The 27,348-nt window shown below is 35.4% G+C and overlaps 1 protein-coding gene across 1 annotated transcript in view; it reads left to right on the top strand.

Annotated features, from left to right (window-relative positions):
- LOC110027617 (nuclear cap-binding protein subunit 1) overlaps positions 1-27,348 on the top strand; it is a gene marked incomplete at its 5' end in the record, with an annotated part of 89,997 nt that overhangs the window by 34,808 nt on the left and 27,841 nt on the right. The window contains 5 exon segments of the mRNA XM_020729118.1: positions 3-33; positions 16,600-16,799; positions 17,377-17,447; positions 20,382-20,466; positions 21,082-21,150. Coding sequence (XP_020584777.1) covers positions 3-33; positions 16,600-16,799; positions 17,377-17,447; positions 20,382-20,466; positions 21,082-21,150 — 456 coding nt within the window.

Raw genomic sequence — 27,348 nt, 5'->3', positions numbered from 1 at the left:
CTCTTTCCCATAATGGCTGGAAAGCTGAGAGTGGTACGCCCTTTAGCTCTTTCTTTTATGAATGAGATCTGAATCGCTGTACTTTCTAATATATGTAGTCACTATTATATTATATCAGAGCATTATAATTTGTGTATATTTATTTTATTTATTTGGATAAAATTTGTCTGTACATGATTGAGTCATTGTGTAGTCTTTCAGTGTATTACCGTGCTTTCTTTGATATTTAAATGTTTAGAATATCAATTACTGATATTTCATGGACGATTGTCAGATTGCATGAGAAGTTTTGAAGAACAACAAAGATACACATAAGAAATGAATCCGGAAGTCATTGATGGAGAGATCAAATTTAATTTCAGGCTTCATAATTTTCATATTGTTATTTAAAATTATGACCGTGTTGTCTAGTGTATCTGTCAATAGAAAATGTCAAACTTGAATTATGAACTAGTTTACTTTTTAAATTCCATATAAACTAGCTGATACGTAGGTACTGATTACAACAAGAACAGTGGAAAGAACTGGGGAAAGTAGTGAATAGCATGAGAAAGAAGATAATTGCTAAATACCATCTTGGCGCCAATCTAGGATACAGTTGTAGGGCAAGGTTTGGATGGACTGATACCTCCCAAGAGAAAACAAACACATGACTAAGCTTCTTTCTGTGCCCACACACAATATCCCCTATGTATTAAGGGTAGACCTCCTTATTACAAGTATGCCATCCTTAAACAGAGACAAATAACAAACTAGAACATATAAATTGTAACAACTGTTTTGAGAAATCGGGTAAAAATTTGGGAAACTTGAAAATATACTTCAAATTTCATACCCCTCAGATTTCAATCAAAATAATTTTATAAAATTTTATGTGTCAAAACAATCAATTATGTTACTTTTGCAGACAATATGTGCATCATAGAAGCTGTCTTAAGCCTGATCAAAGATCCACATCAGATGCTAACCTAGGAAACGTTTCAACTCAGAGGAATTTTCGGGAAGGTTCTACTTCTGTAGGTGGTTAGCAGAGGATATTAGAAGCCAACACTGTGACTCTTAAGGATCAACCAAGGTAGAACATTTGCCCAAGTGATTATTCATTAACTCATCAGGCACCAAAAGAGTATGTTGCCAGTGATGCTGATGTATAGAGTTTGATGGATCAATTGTCTTTTGGGTGTTATGTTAGATTTATCAGATGTATGGTTTATTACATATATTTTAGTTATCACTTAACATGAAACAAACTTTTGTAATCACTTTATGTTTCATCCTCATAATTTAAATAGTTGATGTGGTGTTCATAAATTTCTAGGACTAAATTTTATGAGGGGAGATTGTAATAACCGTTTTGAGAAATCGGTTAAATTTTTTTTGGCAACTTTAAAATATACCCAAAATTTCACGTCCCTCAGATTTTATTTGAAACAATTTTATATAATTCTACGATTCCAAGCAATCAATTCATATAAATCATTATATATTTATTATGATTTTAGTGGGAGATATGCAATTTGGAAGCTATAAATTTAATTAACTTTAATTAAACCTATCTATTCTTAATATTGCATACATGCACGGTGGCCATTGCCTTTCAAGTGATATTTATCATGGGTTCGGTCGAATGAGGTCTCCAAAGCCTTCGAAATTTATGTCCTCCCCAGATTTGGTTCTCCCTGTTTCGATTTTGCTTGGTAGAAGTGATCTCGCGAGAGCAGCGATCGCGACACTAGAGCCGTACAATCCTGGAGACTCGTAGAGAGCCGTAAGTTTCATTTCAGGGATCCATGAGGAAATATAAAGGCATGAATTTCACTTTAATGCTAATTTTAACATTCCTTCCTCCTATTTTTATTTTGAGTTATGCCTCAATTTTGTGCATTTTTTGTTTTCGGCTGTAGTAGCAAGCGTTGAATTTGTGTCAAAAGCGAGAAATTTGATTTGCAAGCTTTCATAAGAATTTTAGCATAAAATCAACGAAGGGGAAGCGAGGATTGAAATGATAGGCGAAGAGGGAAAAAAATTGACAGTTTCGAAGAATGACAAGTTGCCATGAAAGCCATTTGAGGTAAATTTAAGCTAATCAGTTATATAATTAATTAAAATATCTTATGAGCCAAGATATTATGAAATCTTTAGTTATGCATGAATTTCAGGTTGTTTTCCCAAGATGACGAGTCGAGGCAAGCTTGTGGAAGCTATTTGTTGGTTGACTCCGTAAATTTTGGTTATTAATATCCACATAAAAGTTATCGCAACGTCTTGCTAGTTACCGAAGATTAAAAATTCAGCGTGGGAGCCGTAGTTGCACAACAAAATAAGTATATTTATTAGTATATACATAAAGATGTCTCAAAGAATACATGTTATGAAGAATGAAATAACTTATATATAAATGATTGTATGTGCATATTCAGAGGAGAGTTTCACCCTATAATAATACAGGCAGGAGACACCAATGTATCCGACACATAGAACTTCATACCACCCCGGTGAGTTGTGGTAGGTTTTCTATCCGGCTAAAATTTCTTTGTGATCCCCAAGCCGGCGATCCCCCGTTTCCGGCACAAAATGCACAAAATCAAAGAGTTAGTACAAAAATTGCCTGATTTAGAAATTCCTCCTGCCTCAATTTTGTGCATTTTTTGTTTTCAGCTGTAGTAGCAAGCGTTGAATTTGTGTCAAAAGCGTGAAATTTGATTTGCAAGCTTTCATAAGAATTTTAGCATAAAATCAACGAAGGGGAAGCGAGGATTGAAATGATAGGCGAAGAGGGAAAAAAATTGACAGTTTCGAAGAATGACAGGTTGCCATGAAAGCCATTTGAGGTAAATTTAAGCTAATCAGTTACATAATTAATTAAATTATCTTATGAGCCAAGATATTATGAAATCTTTAGTTATGCATGAATTTCAGGTTGTTTTCCCAAGATGACGAGTCGAGGCAAGCTTGTGGAAGCTATTTGTTGGTTGACTCCGTAAATTTTGGTTATTAATATCCACATAAAAGTTATCGCAACGTCTTGCTAGTTACCGAAGATTAAAAATTCAGCGTGGGAGCCGTAGTTGCACAACAAAATAAGTATATTTATTGGTATATACATAAAGATGTCTCAAAAGAATACATGTTATGAAGAATGAAATAACTTATATATAAATGTTTGTACATAATTCATGTTCAAATGAGTTCACGCTCTAATGGTTCAGGCAAGGGATGCTAGTGTTCCCGCATGCCTAGAGTTTTTTTACCACCCCTGACAATTTTGGTGGTTTGATCACTAATTGCTTTGCCGATGAGATAATATCGGCAGGGGCGAGTATACTAGAACTTTCCTCTCCAAACAATCATGATATTTACATCGCTAACCGCTTTGCCGATGAGATAATATCAGATAGGTGCAATTAAGGGCCTTTCTACCTTAAATATTTGTGATGTTTAGATCACTAACTGCTGTGCTGACGAGAAATATCAGTTAATGTTGTATTATTTTGTTGCGAGGGTCATTGATGAGTGTGTGTATGCAAAGAGTATAAGATAAATGTAAATATAATGTAAATACATATAGAAGATTTGAATATTTTTATTTAGAAATGGTCATTGATATATGCATTACCCTATATAATATTTATTTTAAAATATTAAAACTAATATATTATAAGATTTTTTTATAGAGAAATGAAAGACCCTCATGTTTATTGATTTTTTTTCCTGTATTACTGTAGTTTAGAAATGTGATTACTCTTGGGTTATCTTTAGATAATTCATTATGTTGCTTCAATATTTTTCTAGGTTTTAAGCTTTTGAACAAGATGAGTAGAAAAACAAATGTGTATAAGAGGTGAGAGCAACAACCTAAAAAGTACAAATTTATACTTATTAATTTTACTTATTTTCTTTAGTAGCTCTTTTTTGAATATTTAAATATTAAATCATTAGTGATAGGAATAGAATATCAGAAAATCGATTTCATCGTCCGACCGTCCGTTCCTATCTTCGTTAATTCCAAGGCTTGGGCGGTCGTGACATAAACCAAGACATATAAACTAAAATAAAGCTTTAGTTTCTATTTCATTCTCCCAGGGTTGGTAGGGTTCCCTCATATTGAGCAATCTAGGAATCTGATTCATAATAAACAACCAACTTTGAGACATTGAAACTGATGGAATTCTCTAATCCCCACCTAGGTCAAGTTCAGTGATTCAAGCATCTTCTAACATCGTCACTACCGACACTTGATCAAGGGGTTTCTAGCTCCAATTTTGAAATATCTCAGTCTACTTGACTTTAATTTTTTGAGAACCATGACTAATTGGTGTAGTTATTGCTATAAGATATTCAACTTGTCTCATCAAGGCTAAAATGCAATGACTGAGCTTTCAAGCTTGGCTGTTGTCGAAACAATGATGCCTGATTTATATGATCATGTATATTAGTTTGATGTTGATGGCTGAAAGAAACAAAATCAACATATCGTCTAGTTGATAGCTCTGCAAATCTCTTCCAGCATGAAAATCTTCACCATCAGCTCTTCTATGATTTGCATATTCAAAATTTTACTCTGGAAAACTTTTCTCCCTGCAGAGCATATCCGTGATTAGAGGCTGAAAAATTGTCTGTCATACTAGCCGTACGCGGGCATCAACAATTGTTTCAACATCCAATCTTCAAAAACATTGAAACTTGAGGATTCTTGATGAAATGGATTTTCACCTCCTTCAAGAATTTCTTTTTCTTGATCCGCCCATTTTTTTTGGTGCAATGGACTCTCTTCTTCCTCACCTAAGAATTTCTTTTTCTTGATCCGCCCAATTTTTTTGGTGCAATGGACTCTCTTCTTCCTCACCTATGACCTCTTTTCCGGATTCTTTTTGACATTTTCTAGGATCCTGCTGTTGAAGAATCACCAATCTTTCTTGTAAAAGATTAATTTCTCATTGTAATTTTTCTATGGCTAATTCTTGGGCTGGACGTATGTTGTTTCTTCTTGGAGGCATCCTGATTTTCTTTTGACTGCTGTTTTGATGTGAGGTTGTAAAGGAAAGAAAGGAGATGAGACATTGGATGATTTTCCATTGTAGACAGTTAAGAAGAATGCAGGAAACACCGCATGTAAGAACAAGAAGAAAGATAACTTGGACTGAAATCTTTTGGTCTGGAATTCCTGTACAAAGAACTGCAAAACTCGGATTCTGAAATTCCTGCGCACAGAACCACAAGATTGCAAATAGATCTTGCAGCCACCTAAATCTAGAAAACAGAAAGTCTAAACAGAAATCCAGAGGACAATCGACATACGATTGGATTGCTTTAAGATTGAATCAAGAAGTCCTGGTTCAGCCATCAATTGATGGCAGATTTGAGAGAGAGCAGTGTAGGGATGTGAAGGTGAGAATCAAGAACCAATCTTGCTTGAATTGGGCTTATGAAATCTTCAACCTGATCCACCAACCAATCTCTGGAGGAGTCCAATGACGATCTTAGTCGGTTCTAGAATGGATTGGATGCAAGAACCCCAATGCTCTGATACCACAATAATACCGGCTAACGGGGGTGGCTGTTGATTTTATCAAGAGCGGTGGAAAGAAATGAGAAAAACAGTGAATAACATGAAGAACGAGATAATGGCTAAACACCACATGGGCGCCAAACTTTAAATGTCCTAAAATCGCCTTTTCTCACTAGAGGTATCCCAAACAAGGAAGAAATTGTACGAGCAACTACTACTGGGCTTCAAGATACATTTACCCATGCTATTCTCGTAGAGACAGAAAACTATAAAAAATGGGACTGCCCTTGATCCTTAATGCACTGGACAACATCTTGCGGCAGGAAAGGCCCACCCCAACTTTTGGAAAAGCAGCTGGTCTACACTAGGAAACCAGCTTAGAAGGGTTTGGGATGGTATGCAAACCAATATTGGCAAGATCTTGGATCTCACTATGGTTGCCTCCTCCCGGCCTCTCCTAACAAGGGGAAATCCACCCAAACCTGAAACCAACTCAACAAAAGACAGAAAATAGGAATAAAAATTAGGGAAGAACAGGAAAAAATGCATAAGAACAGATCATGCTTTAGGTCGGCCGGCTGAAATCAACACACCAACTTTAACTCTGATACCAAAATGATACCAGCCAAAGGGGGATAGTTACTATGTCAACAAAAATAGTGGAAAAAAAACTGAGGAAAACACCATCTAAGTGCCAATCCAAGATACAGCTGTAGGGCAAGGTTTGGATGGATCGAAACCCCCCAGTAACTCTTTCTCAGCCGGCACAAAACAGCACCCTTATTTATAAAGCCTTGACTCTTTTATTTACAATTATGCCATCCTACAACATAGAGAAGCAAATCACAAACTAAAACACTTAAAACAATATATATAAACTGAAATCTAACTCCTGGGTCAATAGTTATATGTATCACACTAACAAACTTTCCTTTCCAATAAAACTTATTACTGTCTTTTAGGAAACTATTGTATCAAGGTGAAGGGAGATAGTTGGGGACAATCTGCGTGCATTCATAATAGACAAGTGGGAAGAAGAAGAATTCAATATTGATTAAATTGAGGGGGTGATATTTTGTTTGTGTGGAAGTGTGGTTTCATTGCAGAATACACATAAAAGCATGAAAAAATGCTGAATTATTTTGAACTTATCTTTTTGAAATCTCTCTGTTTCCTTGTTTTAGTTGTTTGACTCGATACAATACTTGGTTTCAGCATAGATGATTGTGAGCGTACATGCGGACCTCATGAAATTTATGGATTTCAACTTGAAATGTGTGAATTGCAAATCATTAGAGAGGGAACTTGCTGTGTTATGACCATGAGATTGAATGAGTATAGCTAAAAATAGTGGAGGGAGGAGAATTAAAACACAGGCATTTTGGAGTTTGTGCATGCTGTCCAAATGGCTTCCAAACGACATGTGTTGGAGGTTTATAAGCGGTCATAATTGCTTGTGCTGAAACTGCTGTTTGATGGAATTACCATAAAACAGGGTTTCAAATTTTCTATTTTGTCACTTTGCTGGTGTGGCTGTACATTGAAAAAAAAAAAAAATAGTTAAAGGACAGATTGAGTGGGGTAATGCAAGAATTGCTGGGATTTGCTTAACGCTTTCAAACGAATAGGATTTGTTTAACGTGTTGAAGATGCCCCTTGTTCAAAGTTCTGTATTCAATGATGCTGACAACTTGCACCTTTGAAGTGTGCTTATGTGTGTACAAAACATTTTTATTTTTGATGAAGACCTTTTGACTATGAGAAGCTTTCTCTTCTCAACCGATTGTACAGGTAGCCATTGCTTAATGGTGAAGCTCTCAAACGCTTGACATTTCTAACGTTTATCATTTTTTTATTTAGCGCAGAAACTTTTTTAAGGGGTAACTTTATTCTTGTAGGGGAGCCAACCAAGTTCTAAAAAAATTTGTATGTCTAAAATTTGCATATGTTTTAGCACGTGAACATTTACGAAGGTTTTCACTTTATTGAGTGCATGCAAAACTTTTACATGTATGAATCAGGACAAAGACATACTTTCTTGTTTTAGCTTCAGTACTTGTGTTTGATTGAAGTTTTCCTTGATTTGGCACTTGTTGATGCTGCAGATGCCACATTTGTTTATCCCATTTACAGACATTTGATTGCCTTTAATCATTGAATCATGGCTATATTAAAAAATATTTTACAATATTTTTGTATATGCTACCATTCCTTGCAGGATGGCTAAGTCTATATTAGTCTACTCAAAAGTTCAGGATGCCTAGAGCTGTAGTTCACTCTATTGGGTGCTTTGCTATTATGGTTAGAAGCAATGAGCCTTTCTAGGTTTCCTAAATAGTTTTAAGGATCATAAGTCTTAGATAGATTAGGGTTCTGGGAGGAAATTAGTGGCAGTTGCTATTTTTGGGGTTAAGACAGCAATAACACACAGTCGATGCAGGTTAAGCGGAGTGTGGACGTCAATGGGTGCTGCCTCGCACAAAATAGCCCAAGGTTATCGTCGATGGCAACTGTCCAGGGTGAGAACATGAAGAATGTTATTTGGTGGCTGCTCGGCATGACAAACTCTAAGGAATATTATCTATCTTTTCCCAAGCAGGCTACAAACACATCACCTGAGAAGAAAAATGATAAAACACTCGTAATGTAAGAAACTTGAGAAAAATTCTATGCCCAATTTAAATTTATTGTGAAAGCAATTCCTCAAACCAATTTAAACAAACAAACACATAGTTCTCTAAATAATTAACACTAATACTTGCGTTAAGTAAAGTGATTGGGGCCCAAGTGGGGCGGTATAGCCATTGGAGACCGGATAATTTTGTAATAGCTCGTGAAACAGAACTGAACGTTTGCGTCACAATGTAAACGACGTTCATGAGGGTTTGTCTTATTCACTGGAAATTGTTGCAATCGATCTACCACCATTGTAGTCATTTTCTGATGTGTTTGGGGGAACCCTCTACAAGATCTATCCTCACTTTCTCCCAAAGTTAGTCGTAAACATTTACACCATTCCAAAGTTTATTTTGGTGGAATAAATAGCCATCCTTTATTGGCATAACCAGAGCTTAAACATTACATTGGCTAGTACTCTCATGAACCAAACCTCTAGTCATCTATAATCTGCTTCTCCAAGTTCTCGTACTCGACTAGCTACATCAGGTTGACAAGTCGGTTTGGAAAAATGAACCCTAGAAAAAAGTCTATGGTTTGTTGTATCTCTCTCAGTGGTGACGATCGAAGAGATATAATATCGATTAAGGCATCCTTGACTCTCTCAATAGGGGTTGCATTGTATCTTATATTAACTCCTCATATTCACTTCTCTAGGACCACAAATGCTATTCCTCTTAGTGTTTCTCTCGAGGCCGGTAGAATGATAGCTTGTGGAACTATATTCTCAAACTTTGTATGAACACCTATTACCTCAAATATTTTCAAAGGTAAGAGTAAGATGAACTCTCATTCTTAGTGAAGGAATATGTGCTCTTGTTGCCATCATGTTATGTGCAACATCGTACTGCCAAGGATGATCGATAGAATGTGACATGCATCCATAAGTACCATGTCACACCACACCTGCTTCTGGAATTTTTCTCCAATAGAGAACTCCACGTGGCATCTCTTATCAATTGTGATCTTATTTCATTTCTTCAACCAAGACATGAAATAAGATTGGGTGTCCTTTTGTTTTGCAAGACTCAAATTATCAACCATTTGGGTAGGGGCAACGTTCTCATGGTTGCCTGCTTCTATGATAAGATTACACACATTTTTCTTCATGGTGTGATGATATCAATGATATTAGGGCGGAGCTACTGTTGCTCTCTTGTGAGTTCAGTTTGAGGGATTTGTTGAACCAACTGACATTTCTTCACCGACGATATGAAGCTGATACTCATCCTTTTTGTCCTCCCTTTTTCCTTTGGCACTATTAATTTCATTCATCGTGTGAGTAATTTCTTTTATTGCTCTCTACTAAATGAAACAAATCACCCTCTAGTTTGGGGGATTCATTGCTTGTGTTTAAAATTGTGACACTTGACGCATTTCTTGGTTGGTATGGATTTGAGAGTGCTAGTGACTTGTACTTTTTCTTCACTTTGGATTAATTTCTTCCTCGAGAGGGGCCATTTTGAGTGCCCTAATGTGTGTACTCTGGCTGTCTGATCATAGAGTTGAGCTCTATATGTAAGATGCAGTGGTCTCCTTTTGATATTGTTTTCCCCTATTAATTGTTATGGTTTGTACATGAAGGCCGATAAGTTGCAACTTTATGCTTCTCTGATTTTGCCAACTCACATTTTAACATGAATTGTTAAGATCTTATTATGCACTCTTTCACAGATGAATATCTCTAGTGCAAGTGGTGGAGTTTTTGGAACATATTTTTCCAGTAATGCATAGAAATGTATTTGCATTCTATTTCCATTTTCATCTTAGGCTATACAATGATCTTACTCTTCCATCTTCAATTTGAAGGACACTTCATGTTCTCCCACCACAAGTTAGTGTTCTTAATGGTTTGATAATTGTAATTCGACTCTTTTTGTATTGGAAAATATTTTTGTGTTCAAAATTTTGTTCCATTTTTTAGAGCCACACAGTAAATTTAAACGGACCAAAATGTTTGTCTCCAACAAAGCAATCCTTGTTCTAATATTCTATCCTTTTCTCTAATACTTAATGCTAAATCACTATGTTATTGGTTTTTTATCACTGGAAACATCTTGGTGGAAGCGTTTCACTTATTTCTTTCGATCTTGTGAGTCACCGTTGTGGCTAAGGGTGACTTCTTCTTGTTTGCTCCTCTTAAAAGCGACAAGTCTTTGCTACAATTGAAGAATATTTTTTTATGTCTTCCATTATAAGCTCCTAAACACGCCTTTGCATTTCATACTTGGCGGCATTGTGTCTCTTTCTTTCGATTAAAGTTTTGATTGAATATTAATGGTGGTTTAATATTGGGGTTAGTGTTATGGCTTGGATTAGGGATTATTTTTGGTGAATGTATTTGGTTAGGTTACGTGAATTTAGGTTTAGGGGTGAGAGAAAAAAATGTTTGCAGGGCTCGAATATCAATGGATACCATTTACGGTTTCCTAAAAGGTGTTGAAGGATCAAAAGACTTAGATGGAATAGGATTTGGGTAGGCAATTGAGGGGTAATTACTATTTTGTGGGAGATTAGATAACAAGAACACAAAGTTGATGCAAGTAGAGTATGGATGTCAATAGGTACTGCCTAGGGCGAAAACAGTCCGAGAACGTAGTCGACGACTGCCTTGGATGAGAACAAGAAGATTATTGATTGGTGACTGCTCGACATGACACAAAATTTGAGAAGGATCTACTACCTGTTTCCCAGTGAAGTTACATACACACCCCTTGAGAAGAGAAATGATACAACAATCACATTGTAAGAAATGTGAGAAGAATTATTTGCCCATCAAGCAAGCAAATATATAGTTTTTCAAATAATTATACCTAAAACTAGTTCTAAGTAAAGTAATTGGGGCTTAAGAGGGGCGGTCTAACGTTGGAGGCTGAAAAAATTTGGACCAGCCCATGAAACCAAGTGAGGCCAATTTTGTGCACGCATCCGTCCCAGGCGAATGCGAAGCACTAAAAAATGCAATCCACGCCAAGCAATGAGTCATGAGTTAAGGAATTTTCACCATTGTGATCATCAGGAGGATTTGGCTCTTGCTCTTGATAATTTTGGGTCTGCATCTTGTCCTCTACTTGCTCTGTGGTCCTTGACATGAAGTTCTTGATCATTTGTCTCTTGTTGAGATAGAGTAGGGATAATTGGGACAATTTCTATGATGGAGTTTGGTTCAATTAAAGGAAAAATGATTTGAGTATCTTGGAAAAATACCAAATATGGCGTTCCCTTGATTTCTCTCTTTGAATTTCATATTTGAGAAAATAAGATTAGTGTTCAAAGAAGGGGTCATCCATGGGTTGTATATTTTTCTAGTAATTGGAGAGTAGTATTTGTATCATTTTTATTGTAGAAGTAATTGGGGGAGATGCATTTGATAAACTTGGCTTTAAGTTTGGTGCGTTATTGTTGATGGATATGAACAACGGGAGAACAATTAAAAATCTTCAATTATAAGTGAGAAGAAAGAGAGCGAATTTTTGGGTAGGAATTCATGAGAACATTACAAGGAATTTAAAATTTTAGAAGTAAATTAAGCATTCTATTGATAATGTATATTATTGTGAGAATGACTCCCCCACCCTCAAAAAAAAAAAAGAAAAAAAAGAAGAAATATTTAGGCGGATGATTAAACAAAATAATGACACGGAGCGACCTCAAGTAAATATCTATTTTTTTCTTTTAGCGATCCCGTTTTTTTGAGGAGTATCCACACAAGAACTTATTTGAATAATACCATGCATGGGAAAATAAGGACTAAGGATGAAATTAAATTATTCTTTAGAATTATTAGTTTTAAGAATTTGAATTTTGCTTCAGAATTGAGTGAGGATCATGGAATGATGGTGACACTTTCAATTTTTTCTTTCATAAGGAAAATTCATGTTGTTTTTGTGTGATCATCTATGAATGATACAAACCATCTTGCTCCATTTATATTGTTTACTTATAGGGTCCTTAGATATCAAATGAATTACCCAAAAAAATAAAAGATGTGAATGCATGTGTTGCGATTTATACATGTCTGGTATGTTTTGCAAGCGAGCAAGTTTCACATAAAAATTAGGCTTTTAGTGATAAATAAATGTGAAGCATCTTTTTAATGTACACAAAATTTGGATGACCGATACAATATGACTTAACTTTCAACTGAAATTTCATTGACAAAATTTGAACTGGACTCAGAAATATAACTTGACGTATGACATTGCTGCCGATGAAGTTATTTTCTTTAAACATATAGACACCATGCATCTCAACTCTGTCAATCACATTCCCCGAATCCACAACGTGAAAATTATCACAACAACAACAACAACAACAACAAAAAAACCTTAATCTTACTACGTGGGGTCGGCTACATAAATCATTTTCTCCATTGCATCCTGTTTAGTGTCATATTTTTATTTAGTTCTAATAAATTAAGATCATTTTTTATACAATAAGCCAAAGTCTTCCTAGGTCTATCTTTGCCTTTCTTAACTCTTTGCCTTTCTTAACACCTTTCTTAACATAAGTCGAATTTAGAACATCAACTCTTCTAATCGGATCATCAGATGGTTGATGCTTAATGTGACCAAACCATCTAAGACGTCTCTCTCTAATTTTGTTTGTCACTGGATCTACACCAACCTAATCACGGATATAATCATTTTGCATTTTGTCTCTATGTGTAAAGCCACTCATCCACCTAATCATTCTCATCTCGGCAACACTTAAATAGCAACACTTAACTTAGTGTTATACTTTTCTTTTAAAGGCCAACATTTAGCGCCATAAAGCATTGCAGGTCTTACCACCTTCTAGTAAAAAAATTGTTTCAGTCTAAGCGATACTTTTCTATCACACAAAAGACCCGAAACACTCCTCCGCTTCAACTAGCCAACTTGAATTCTACTATTAACATCCCCATCTGTATCACCATCGCTTTGAACAACAGACCCGAGATATCTAAATCATTCACACCTTTTAATAATTTGATCACCCAAAGTTACACTTTTGCACTAGAGCTACCACAATTAAGATTACATTCCATGTATTCAATTTTATTTCTACTCAAATGAAACCTTTAGACTCCAATTTTGACCTCCATACTTCGAGTTTTTCCTGAGCTTTTCTCTCATCTTATTCACGAGAAGAATGTCATCAACAAAAAGCATATACCAAGGTACATCCTCCTGTAAATGTCTAGTAAGACCATCCATAACTAAAACAAAAAGATATGGGCTTAAAAATGATCATTTATGTAATCCAACAGAATTAGGAAAATATTTGGTCAATCCTTCTTCAGTTCGAACACAAGTAGCAACTCTAGTAGCCGATCCTTGAAAATTAGAACAATTAAAATAAAATTTATTCACCTATTTTAGATCACGAGTAAGTTTACTGATTGAAAATAGGTTGCGATTTAATTTTAGATCATAATGAAAATAGTTGAGATGAAGATACCTTGTCAATTCAATTGATCTAATTTTTACTGATGGTGAAAATGAACTATTAGCTATTCAAACTGTAGAGCGGCTGGTACATTAGTTAATTTTGAAAATGTTGTTGTCTATCGTCATACGATCTAAGGTTTCAGAGTCAACTATCCATGGTATTTATTTATTGCTTTAGACTCTAAAAACATGTGATATGATACATTGATGTGGTAGCAGACTGGTAGATTGCTCAACAGAGGATTGTGATGTTTGTCCAAAACTGGAACTATTACTATATATTTTCTACAGTGTCTCAATTTGCTCCTTGTTAAATGAGTTGAATTCTGAATTGTTGTTGGTTGTGACATCAACATTTGCACGGTTCTTCGTATCATATCTTTCATGAGACGACTTCCAATTTGCATGTTTACCATTTAATTTCTAATATTTTTCTTCACTTGATCAGGTTTCTTACAATGGTCCTACCATGGTCATCTTTTCTTGGGGTTGTCATCATGGGAAGAATTTTGAGTGTATAAGGCTGATCCTTCGATTGATGGTGGAGTGGGATTGTCTTCCATCATAAACTTGTTTCTTGATGGTGGAGTGGGATTGTCTTCCATCATAAACTTGTTTCTGCTCTCTTCCTTTTGATTTTCTGTAAAGGTCCCCAAATGGTTGGGATAGGTTTAATTCCCATAATTTGAGGTAAGGAGGAATTTGATAGTTCTTTTTGTTGAATATTTCTTCTATACATGACAAAGTGATTAGGGCATTTCTAGAAATGTGCCTCATACATGTCCAGTTCAGCTAAGTGACTTTTATAATATTGAGTAACACTAGTTTTTTATTGTCGTAGATCATATAGTATGGTGTAAATCTCAAATAACTCTATGGAGTTTTCAGTGCTGGAGTAAGTATCACATGCAACTTCTCATATCTCTTTGGTTGTCCTATAGAGCAGATGTTTTTTCCAACCTCTGTGGTCATAGCATTTATTAATCGTAACATGACCATGTGTTTTTCAGTCTTTTGGGCCTGATATTCGGAGTCTGTCACTTCTAGATCAGAGATTTCGTCTGTGAGATGTTAATTATTTCATCTATCGCAAATGTACATGATCATGGCTATGACCATTGAAGAAAATTATGGCCGTGTAGTTTATGGTTTGTGACTAGATGGGAGGAGTTATCAGCTTTGATAGGTATTGAAGATGTGGGCTTGAATCTTGTAGTAAATTATGTGGAAGAAGTTTTTGAAGCCATTCGTGAGTAAATTGTGAAGCCTGAATTAAAAAGAGTTGCTGCATGAGTGAAATCGTGAGGAGTTCCGTTAGTTCGACTACTTGTGTGGACGAACACTCATGAACTATAGGGAGGTGCACATCTCTCTGTTTTTTTACGTTCAACACTCGCCTTTTCCAAGCCGGTGAGTCTTGAGATGGTGGCTAGGGCAAGTCAAATCGATCATAGGTTCCAAATTGTTCATGGCTCTAGCAAACAAAAGTGGAAGAGTCAAACTGTGAAAATCGAAAGGCGCTTGCAGAAATTGAATCAGAGTGCTCATTTGCAACAAATGCTTGAACTGTTCAAACACAACGATAAGGACAGCTGATATAGAGAGCATGGGAAGAGTTATGAGTTCTGCTGCTATCTGCGATCTGGTTGTTTGGGAGTTCAGTGGCTAGCTGCAATATGGTCATATGCACGAGTTGATTAGTTCAAATGGAAGTGATGGAAGACAGAAGAACTGTTTGCTTTTTGTTGTGAATCGAGCGGAGCAGAGGAGGGCCAAGGATGTTTGACACTGTAGCTATGCTTAGTGGAATTGTTCTATTGGAGCATTACATATAGCCGTGGCTTTCTTAGACAGTGAGGATGAACGCCAACATTACTCTTATGCCATGCAAAATTATAGGAAAATATTTTATATTTTGCTCGTCTAATGAATTTTTTCTTACTACTATATATAATAATGTCACGGACAATATAGAAATCCCTCCAAAATAGGAAAGAACATAAAATTAGGAAATATAAATTGAAGGAAGCATTATTAGTGGAATATATTTAGGGAGAAGGAAATAAACTCTTTCCTAATGAGGATTTGCACTTTCCTACACATAATTTTAAGAGTTTATGATTATTCTGTAATAAATAAATCATTAAGAATCAATTTACTTGTGGTAGAACTTTGGATATTAAGATAATTTAGCAGTAAAACTAATTAGGTTAGTGAGAAATAATTGTATTAGAGGATTACTGAAAACACATTAAGATGGTCATCATTGTCGTCCATTTTTAGGTTTATCTTAATTCTTTGGGGCCATCATTAGGAATTCTTATTTTCTATTCTTTCTTGCTATTTTACTTTACGTGGAGTTAACTTATTATTCTTAAATCTTTTTGTGAACAACTATCATGTATATTATCTAAAGTATTATTTTTTTCTTTCTTAATAGTTCTCTTATTTTATCTACCCTTTTAAATATAGAGAGATTGTAAACTTATCGAAAGAAATTTGTACATAAAAACTTGATATGATGGACTTATAAAAACTTTTCCTGTGTAAAACTGGACGTCTCTCTCTCCAACTTAATTGTTTCACCTATAAAATACCACAAATGATCTTTTTTGTAGATTTATTTTGGAGATAAGAGAAGGTAGACATAAATTTACTTGGTTAATGTAAGCATTGTAAAATGGAGGGCAAAGAACTTTATTATGGTGGGTGAATAAAATCAATATGAAAGAATTAAGGATCAAAATGAGTTGTTCAAAAGAAATATTGCTAGAAGTTGCGCAAAAGGATTTCTGAATAATAGATTTAAATTCTCATGTTGTACTCATCTTTAAATTGGCTAGTAGTTACTATGATGATGATGGTGACCTTACACTTGTACATGGATGCCTATATTAATGTCACATCCATATTATTTAAATGTTTATGCATTAACATATTCTTTTTCACCGAAGTAAACGTGCTACAATCTTTTTCTCACAGTGCCAAGACCACACCTACAATTTGAAGCACAGCTGGTAGCTGGGAAGGCTTATACGCTTTCGCCTGTCAACTGCCCTCACCAATCTTCAGTTTCATCAGCGCGGTCTACCATTTCTATTGAAAGGGAGAAACACGTGGCTGAGCTCAAGTATCCAACAAGGCTGCAGAGGTTAAATATATTTCCCTCCAATAAAGTTGAGGTATTGTAATTGTGTTTCTTATTATATCTATTTTGTTTATGCTCTTAACTATTCTGGCACTGGTCCTCTTTTTTATTTATGCTCTTGGTGCTTTTCTGTTGTTGACTGGTTGATTGTCATATTAAATGAACAATTCAAGTAAAATGTGCTGTTAGTAATCTTATAAAACTTTAGTTTTTCTTCCAAGCCTTATGAACACGAACTATGATCAGAAGTTGTCTCATCTTTTTTTTTTCAGTTTTCTAGCTTGAAGAGGTTATGAGAACAGTAAAAGGTAATACCTTACTGTGCGCTTCATTTAATGTTTAGGATGTAAGACTATCCTTGCGAAAAAGAGTGCATTTCATGTAGCACTTACCAGGGAATAATTTAGGAAGATTGTTAAACACTGCGAAATACTGTTGGGATGAGGTTAGTGATGATTGTGATCGTAATAGAGGACTTATGAAATAGAATGATGGTGTTTGATATCACCTGCAACTTCTTTTTGTTTGCAGCTTCTGAATTTTTTCTGCATGATTCTATGACTGTATATTTCATAATCTTTCTCTGTAATGTGCATTGCTTATATTTGCAGGATATGCAGCCTATTGATCGGTTTGTTATCGAGGAATACTTGCTTGATGTTCTTCTTTTCTTTAATGGGTGGTTTGTAAAATATCTCTCTTCTTTTTAGTTGATGTTCTTTAAGATTTACAAATGATATTGGTGCCAACTAGCTTAGCTGTTAAAAGTCTTTGGAAGTTGTTGCTACAAATTCCTTTTACATTTAATTTGTGCCTTGGCACTCATCTCTCTCTCTTGTCCCAAGGAAAAATTTTAAAAAATACTAATTACAGTGAAAACTAGCATTTGTTTTAATTCTTGATTCTTCCATGCCTTATCATTTTGTTGTATATAGTTTATCTGAGATCGTTCTTTTATGGTCATGCAATACATGTAATCATACTTACAATTGCAATATAATAAAGTTTATATTTAGCTGACCTGTCTTTTGGTTTTGGTATTTGACATGGGGCTCGAAAGAGGACCGACCAGTCTTCTCCTTCCTCTTCACTCTTTACCTTTTTCCCTCCTTTTCCTTTTTTTTCCTCTATTTATTCCTTTCTTTCTTTTTTTTCTTGTTTTCTTATTTTCCTTCCTAACACTTTCTTTCCTTTCTTTTCTTGTTTTCTTATTTTCCTTCCTAACACTTTCCTATTTTAAAACCTTTCCTAAAACTGAAATATGATTTTTATTATCCTTCCTAATTTTAAATTCCTTTCTCTAAAACTGAAATATGATTTTTATTATCCTTCCTAATTTTAAATTCTTTTCTCAAATATGAAATCTGTTTTTGTTCTACTTTTTTTTTATTTTTGAATAGTTTTCCTAAAATCTTAAATTTGATTTTATTCTTCTACTTATTTTAGTGTTTTCTTATTGGGTTAAGTCTAGGAGTTGATGTGTCTAGAGATAGAGGTCCTGTTTTTTATTTCTGAAATCATGTTTTATCTTAGACTTTGAGGGCTGCATCCGACTTCGAGGATGTGCTTCGGCCGTCCCGTGTCCAAGGTGGTGATCATCTCCAAGGGTTCGAGTGGTGCTCCGACTGTATCATCTCATAATCATCAAATGGATCATATGATTGATTAAAAGATTTTTCATCTTTGTCTTACGTGGTTATATTTGTAATTTTGATCTTTCTAATTATTTGTTCAAAGTGCTCACTAGATGACCCTAACTGGAAATTAGGATTAGGAGGTGGTTGTATTACATGAGCTGAAGAGATAATTTCATAACTTATTTCTTTTTCTTTAGTGATTTTTAAGAATAAAATATGTTGATCTAATTTGTTTTCCATTTTTATTAAATGATTTGAAATTAAGAAGATATTAGTATTAGTACAATTTTTATTGTTTAAGCATTTCAATAAATTCTTTAACTACATTAATTTCTAAAGTTTTTTTCCAAAAGCATTTAATTTAAAATTTGGATTTTGATTATCCAAATCTAAGATCGTAGGGATTGTAGGAGGATAAAAAAATTCTATTTCTCCAAAATTTATTTTCCTTGTTCTAGATAACATATCTATTTCATTTACTAATTATTTAGTTATTTGATTACTAAACGATCTTAAAAAGGAAAATAATTCATTCCCCTTTATTGAATCTATTATAATTTTTCTCAAAATAAATTTCAAATATTTTTCTTCTATCCTTTTTCGTAGTGTAACTACGATACCAATTTCTAAATGATTCATATGTATGTTGATAATTATCGTCAGTTAACTTTTGTTGTATTAATTTATTTAGGTTAGTCATTATTAAAATTAAAACTAGCCATCGATTGTGGAGAAAAGTACTCTACCCAATTTGGGTGTAATAAATTATTAGAAGATAGATTGATTCTATCTATTCTTTGCTTTAGTGGTGAAAGTTCATCAGAATCGTTTTGAGAAAGATTTAAAAAGGGATAAGATACCTGTGGAGGAGTAATAGATCTTCTTGGATTAAATCTTATCAGAACATCACTGTTAGTTTCTTGATAAACTTGTTCTATATCTTAATTTATTACAAGATGAGGATTAATCGTAGTCTGTAACTGTCACAACTCAGGAAAACTTACTTCATCCCATTTTATTGTATTATTTGTAGTTATATTTGAAGCTATTAAATTTATTTCTACTATTGTAGATCCATTTGTAGGGTTCATATTATATTTAATATTTGAGCATAAATTATTAATAACTTTAAAATGAATTCGATAGCTTATTGCAATTGTTTCAGATTGAGGTAAAAATCTATACCCGTGTAATTTGATCTATATTTTAACTGCTTTCAAGAGATTTATGTCTATAGGTGACAAACTTAAATTCATTAAGGTGTTAAAGAAAACTAGCCCATGAAAGAGAATTTGTTTTACCCCCGATTTCTCCATCATGTCCTATTGAGTGTTGTATTTAAAATTTGTTTAAAATTTTAACATGAGCAAGATCTAGTGTTGTGCAGTTACAACCCCGGTTTACCGTATTAATTTCTAGGATGTGCATTGCATGATAATACTGTGATAGGGAATTGCTTTCAGGAATTCCTGCAAGATGTGGATTTCTTGGCATTAAAATGTCTGCATTTATATTAAAAAGTTTCTGACAAAAGTAGAAAATTGTTTCTGAATAAGAAAACATTTTGTTCTAAATTTATTATATTTACTCTAGATTCAACTGAAATCCAAATGTTGCTCGATGTGACCTTCCATATAGAAATTCCCTCAATGATTTCTTTCCATCTCTATTTTTTGAAATAAGACTATCAATGCAACTGGAAACTACTATAGAGAATAGTTAATTGTTTCCCCCCCAAAAAAAAATAAAATGCTTGTTTCAAAATTTCAGATGCCTTTAATGACTACAAGAAATTCTATTTGTGAGCCATAATCCTATGTTGAATTTTTTCTCTAATGGTGCACTAATCCTAACAGTCATTTGATAAACAAAAAAATAAAATATTTCATTCTAGTGTGCAGAAATGTTTCCTTGATAGATCGAATATTTATTTTTAACTTTGATATTGTTTTTTTTGTTGCATTTTCCTGGAAAGATAGCCGTAAAGAATGTGCTACTTATTTGGTTGGACTGCCTGTTCCCTTTCGCTATGAGTATCTGATGGCTGAAACAATTTTTTCACAGGTATTTTTACTAGCTTTTTGAAGTTTTCTATTTTTATTGGCACCTATTAAGCTACTTTTTATTTTGGGTTAGTTGGATAGCATGCATTTCATTCTGTCAATTGTTGATGCATGTAAATAAGATCAAATAACAGTGCAAGCTTGGTGAGATGTAGACAATGTGATAGTATTTGAAAGATAAAATACTTTGTATGGCCTGATATTGCATGCATCGGTCAAAAATAGTCTTTTTATACATTGCTTGTATGTATTCTTATTATTGTTTGAGTTTTAAAGGAGTGATCTGCACTTTTATGTCCATATTTTGTATCTGTTAAAATTCTAGATGTAAAGGTGACTCCGTACATAATTGAGAATCTAAATTCTTTTCCTTGTAGGAAATAAAGTAAAAAAAAAGAAATATCTTTGAATTTTCTAATTGTTTATGAATTATTGTTTATTAAATTTGAACTATTACATCATAAAATATTGGGAAAAGGTTCCCTTACAGAAGTTCAGACAGTAAGTTTGAACGTGCTACATAAAGAATTTGCCTTGTGGCATGGCTCATTGAAACACTTCATGTTACTTTGGTATTGGTAAATACTTTTATTACTCGCTTCGTTTTTCCTTGCAGCTTCTCTTGCTTCCACAATCTCCGTTCAAATCAATGTATTATACACTGGTGATCATCGATCTTTGCAAGGTAAAAAAGGATAATATCTATTTAATGATTTTTTGATGATGATCCTTGTGAAACTTACATTCATTTTCTTTTATATTTGAAACTATTTAAGTTTATTTTTTAAACATTTTGGGTCGTTAGTTCTGCATAAAGCTAACTTTTCTTTTGTATTAGCTAAACCCTAGCCTAAATTTTGCTGTCCAACATCCCTGTAAATGTGTGTACCATTTTATTTTCTATCGATGCTGCGGCTCTGCTAGTGGGTATCAACATTTGGTATTCTTTCTTTGCAAGAGCAACTCTAACGGCTAACTGTTAAAGCATTGTGTGTAATAATTGACATCTTTTTCTTCGTAATATTTTCTTTTTTTTGAGCATCTGATTTTAAAGATGTCTAGTTATAGTGATTAAGGACTGTTGTGCTTTACTTTTTGATGAATGTGGACTTTGAAAATTTGGGCCCCAGACTCTCATTGTGCTTTTCTTTGAGAGAGCTTTGTGTTTATTATATTGGGTCAAATTTTTAAAAAGTAGGGTGGATTGTAGTTGAGACATTACCCACAGATATGTTAAGGACTGTTGTGCTTTACTTTTTGATGAATGTGGACTTTGAAAATTTGGGCCCCAGACTCTCATTGTGCTTTTCTTTGAGAGAGCTTTGTGTTTATTATATTGGGTCAAATTTTTAAAAAGTAGGGTGGATTGTAGTTGAGACATTACCCACAGATTTTGCCCTCATTGATGAGGACTTTTTTATCCGGGGTTTGAGATTTTCCATAGGTGCAAGACCCTATGGTTAATTACCTCTCCTAATAATGGGAGAACATTTTCGATTAAGGCTTGTCATTGAATACAAAATATTCAGTGTATAATAATAGCAAACTTAGGGTTTTAGATTTTAAAATTTATCACGTTGAGCTTAAAGTGGATAGTGGGAAAAGTGATGACGAATCCGATTAAGATATCATGGTTTTGTCTTTCTGGGTCGTCATGGTCTCGATCTTTTTAGTCAGAGGAAGTCAACTCAACCTAACTGAAGGATTCTTGTTGGCAACAATGAGTTGTGTCGTCCAAAGGACCATTGTAAATCTTGAGTGAATGTTCATCCAGTGGGATAAATTTAAGTCGACCTTAGCTGATAGAAGCTGTGTTAATCAAATATATTCTTTGATACCGTAGTTGACACTTGACAATAGAAAATTAAAAACATAAAATTGAAAAAAAAAATTATTGCTGAAACTCAAGAGGGGTACAAACGATGACACTTGACAATAGAAAATTAATCACATAAACATAAAAATACCCTAGGGTGAGGACGTGGGTGGCATATGACCACTAGACAACAAGTAGAGGGTGGGTTTTGGAGGCGTTGTTGATGCAGTATGGTCTGCAATAGATCTTGACGGTCGCCGACCTGTTGGCCCGGACTATTGGTAGCAACACTCAGACAAAGTAATGGCTGTGACAGCTGGTTGGGGAATCAGAGGGTTGGTGGTGGATGTTGGAAGGTTTTGGAGGAGGTTGGCGGCAGTTGGGTGGAAGGATAATCCGAGCCTCCCCGAATGATGGTAGCCATGGCGGTAAGATATTGTTCTAGTTGTCCCAAAATGCTCTATGTCGTGACTGCCACATGTCTGGAATCAGTGTCTCAGTCCTATCATCCTCCGTCATCACATAAATTGGTCCTATTGACGCGCTGCTTTGCTAGTAAGAGCACTTGCGATCTTGAGCTTCACGGAGGGAAGAGGGACGATGTGCTTCCCCAACTTTATGGAGTAAGTGTTTCTAAATTTGTCGTGCTATTCCTTGGTCAAATTATCATGGTCTCCCCAACAAAAGGTGACAGACATATATGGGCACCTCGTCACACCACACCTGATCCTGCAGTTGGCTTCTGATCGAAAACTCTACTAGGCACCTCCAGGCAACACCAATCCTATTCTCCTTCAGTCATGTCAGAGAATACAATTGGGAATGCTCAAGTCACGCGGCTCAATTTCTTCACCATCTGCGTAGACGCCACACTGGTGTCGCTCCCTCCATAAATGATGAGATTGTATTCCTTTCCATTCACAATGCAACGGGTGTAGTGTATGTTTTGGTGAAGCCACTGCAGATCCCTCGTATCATCCATCTGTAGAACCCGCTGAAGCACGAGTATCTCGTCCTTAAACAGTGGAAGATATACACCTTTCTATTCTTCAGCTGCGTCCTCGTCGCTAAACTCGCTACAGAGCCCTACTCGGTAAAAGGTACAACTCGACTCGTCGAGCAGCTATAGGTGATATGTGCAAATTCATGGTATCCAAATCATTTTCAGGTGGGGACTGTAGTAGGCGTGTTACTCTTCTCTGACTTCTTCTCACTCAGGGTAACTCTGACCCTATCTGAAGCAGTTTTTTCAATCTCTTGAAGCGTGCTCTTCTAGTGTGTCCAAAAGTGGGTGGCTGCTTGATTGGTGGTTGTCTACTCTTTTTTGACCTTCTCTCCATTTTCAGGGCTGGGGTATGGACATTTCTTAGTGACCAATAAGACTGAAACTGGACAACGTTGTTGATATCAGACTTCAGGTTCCTCAAATAACGGGTTATGACATGTTCTTCTGGCTCGACAAACTCACACTTCATCTGCAACTGGTCAAACTGCAGTGAAATCCTCCACTGATAGGCCTTTTGTTGTAGGTGGTGGAGTCATATAAACATATCCTGACTGTAATGGGTAGGTATTTTCTCTGCATGTCTCTCTTTATCTTCTCTCACTTAGCAATATTGTAATTGTCTTCTCTCTTTCTAAGCCTCTGCAAGTCTTCCCATCATAAGGAGACACTCTTCTTCAACTTGATGACTTCCAGTTTTTCTATTTTATCTTATAGCATTTCTTTATAAGCAAATATTCGCTCAACAGATTGCAGTCAGCGATAAAGTCGTTTGGATCCATACCTCAATCAAACTCCGGTAGCTCCACTTTGATACTAAAATCCGAGTGTCCCTCCATATATGGTCAATTCTATCGGCCTTTTCTAATACTTGATTTTGAAGCATCGGGGCTTGAATTCCTTGTCACTGACGTTTTTCATATAGAAGAAACTCAGATCTTCGTCTCTTTCTCACATTCAACTCTCCATATCACGGTCGAGGGTAATTTTCCCCTGAGTTCCATCATCAATCTTCACAAGCTTCTATTGAAGTTGATGGATTTACTGTTGTATCTCGTCTCGGGTAGGTTTTGGCATCTATCTTCTTGGTGCATGCTTAGGATTTGTGGATTGGAAGGGGTGGTGAAGGATAAAAAAGAAAATTTTTGGTGGAGGGGGTAAGGTAGATGCTAGGAAATCCTAGGATATAACTAGGGTTGGTCTAGCTTTGATATCAAGTGATATCGAAGTTAACCCAAATAACAATTGAAAAGTAACTTTTTATTGTTGAAATTCAAAAGAAGTACAAACGACGAGTCTTGACAATTGAAAATTCGCTGCACAAACATAGAAGACACCCTTGTGTGAGAATGAGTGCGGCGTATGAAAGAAAGCAGGTAGAGGGTTGGTTTTGGAGGTGGTTGTTGGGGTAGGATGGCCTGAAGCAGATCTTGACCGCCACCGACTACCTGGTCTGGAATGTCGGCACAAACACTCAACTAAAAGGGAAGGTTGACGACAGCTGACTAGGGAATTGGAGGGTTGGTGGTGGTAGCTGGAAGGTTTGGGAGGAGGTTGGCGACAATTGGGTGGAAGATTAGGGGATTGGTGGCAGCACTTGAGCATTTGGGACAACGGTAACAACAAGCTGTCAGGGATGGAAGGTGTTGCGGCAGTGGCTAGGCAGGATGCAGGAGCAGCGATAACAAGCAAGGGAGGGAAATGGGAGCAATAATCGAGGAAATAATCGCCACCTCGGAGTAGGATACAAACGGAGCACCACTTGTCCTCAGATACAATGCTAGCAAGGTAAAGAGAGGATGCCGACAACTTTCTTGACAAAAACTTAGCGAAATGAACCGTAAATAAAGGATAGACCATTTTTATAATAATTGATAGCTAGGAGCACTTGGACGACAACTTTACCCAAATAATTGGGCATGCCGACCCTTGCCTGTTTTTCTTAGCCGGTCCAACTTTCTCAGTTGGGTCAACCCTGGTTTAGTAAAGCCTCGCGTCAGTCTCTCGGGGTTGGGAAAGCTTTGACCTCATTCTTTGAATTTTAATTTGAGCTTTAAGCGATTGATTTTAACTTGTGTGTATTGATATGTGTGCTTTAAGCCTCAAAGTGATTAATTTTATTCTTAATTTATTATTTTGAGAATTTAATTTGAAAAATAGTTTAAATGTTGATATCAAAATTTCTATTCTTTTTTAATAGTTTAAAAGTTGATATCTTAATTTTTATTCTATCAAAATTTTTAGAATTTAATTGCGTTAGCCTCCCGAGTAAGTTTTAATCTATTTTTATTTTGCAATGTTCAAACTGGATATTTGATTTCAAGTATGAATTATACTAGCACGATTATTTCTATTATAAACAACATTATAGTACATGGGCAGAAAAATCATTTGTTCTGAAATTGTTGCAGCAGAACTGTTTCTATACTGCAAAAAATCAAACAAATAGTCAGCTTATCAGCAGTAGCTTTTGCACAGCAACTGCACAGTAGCATTCAAATAAAATTTAGCTGCCTCAAACAGACCATTAGACATTTAAAACACTTGTGTTTGTGATTTATTTGAAATTTGTCTAACATTCTATGTTGTGCGTGTGTGAGCAGTGGTGGTTTGGTTCAATCACTCGAGGGGAGAGTGGTAGGGAGCGGAGGTTTTATTACTCGATAGTATATGGGTAGGACAGGTGAATAGGGAGAAATCAACTTTTTGGTCATGTGTGTGGCTGGAAGACAGACAAACGAGGCCTTTGGTAACGGTTGCATGCAAACCAAAAGAAGGCAAAGGCTTCGACGCCTTTGGTAACCGTTGCATGCAAACCAAAAGAAGGCAAAGGCTTCGACTCTATTGTGTGCGGATCGGCTTGTGAACTTGGAAGGATTGCGTCGAGGGGGAGGACTTTGATGAGAGACAACAAGGGTTTTGAAACGTGGATTAGGGTTTTTTTCCTGCGCTATGTTTATGAGATAGATAGGAAGTGTGAAGGGGTTTTTGGTTTATGTAGAGAAAGACAGAGTGGAAGAAGTGGTTTCTGGAAGGAAAAGGAGAGCAGCGAATGATGGGAATTCTAGATGTATTTGTACGCCGCAATTTCGTCGTTGCTTTCCCTTCGTGCTTTAATTGCGATTGTATCGCAAAGATTGCTGTCAGGAAGCATAAGGGAGGTTCGAACGGGCTTATTAACAGAGAAATTGAGTGGATGAGCACTTTTGTTTGAACATGAAGGAATAGAAAGTTTTCACGCGAACAATTATGGGAAAGGTTTACCGTGGGAGTAGTTATCAATTTTAAATTTATTTTGATTTTTTATTTTCTTTTATGCGGTCAGCAATGGAGTTTGTGATTCTGTGAAAACTGTATGATAGTATAAAACAATAGGTTTTTATTTTTTCTGCAGCAATTTGGTCCTATTTTTCTAGGTCACCATTTGGTCCCGTCAGACGTCCCATGATTGGCTTGCACGTTGGGCAGGGCCAAACGTCTCATCTCTGGAAGTTTGATATTTCTTGCCTTCGGGATTTAGGGAAGCTTTCACCACTCTTAGCTTATTATTATACTAATTAAAATTAATTTATTTAGTCAAGCAAATTTGTAATTACATAAACAGACATAGACCCACAAAAAATATTTTTGTTTTCTTTTTAGATATACACCTTGAAGGCCTTCTACAGGTAAATTTATTATAAAATGCAAATTGTTGATGTTGCAATGAGTTCAATTTATGAACTTGTACTTCAAATGATGGCAGCATTGATGTAAAGTCTCAACTTGAGGGGGTCTTATATCAAAATCCTTTCAGATTTTAATACAAATCATTTCAGACTTTAATCTGAATAAACATATGAAATCTAAATAACCACTTGTCTTCAATTCTGATATAGTTTATAAAGGTTATTAAATTTATGATTAATCTGAATTCACAAAAAGACAATATCATATCGGGCTTACCTTGATAGTGGTACTATTTTATGGATCTTAGAAGATCCTTTAAGAGTGAGTTTAGAGGGAAGGTAGTTTTAAAATAGCGAGGGAACAAAGATATGCGAGGGCAACAATGTTGGAAGGAT

This window comes from Phalaenopsis equestris, unplaced genomic scaffold (genome assembly GCF_001263595.1).
Source record: "Phalaenopsis equestris unplaced genomic scaffold, ASM126359v1 Scaffold000429, whole genome shotgun sequence".
Lineage (NCBI taxonomy): Eukaryota > Viridiplantae > Streptophyta > Magnoliopsida > Asparagales > Orchidaceae > Phalaenopsis > Phalaenopsis equestris.
Note: the sequence above shows the minus strand (reverse complement) of the source record. Positions and strands in the feature narration are given on the sequence as shown.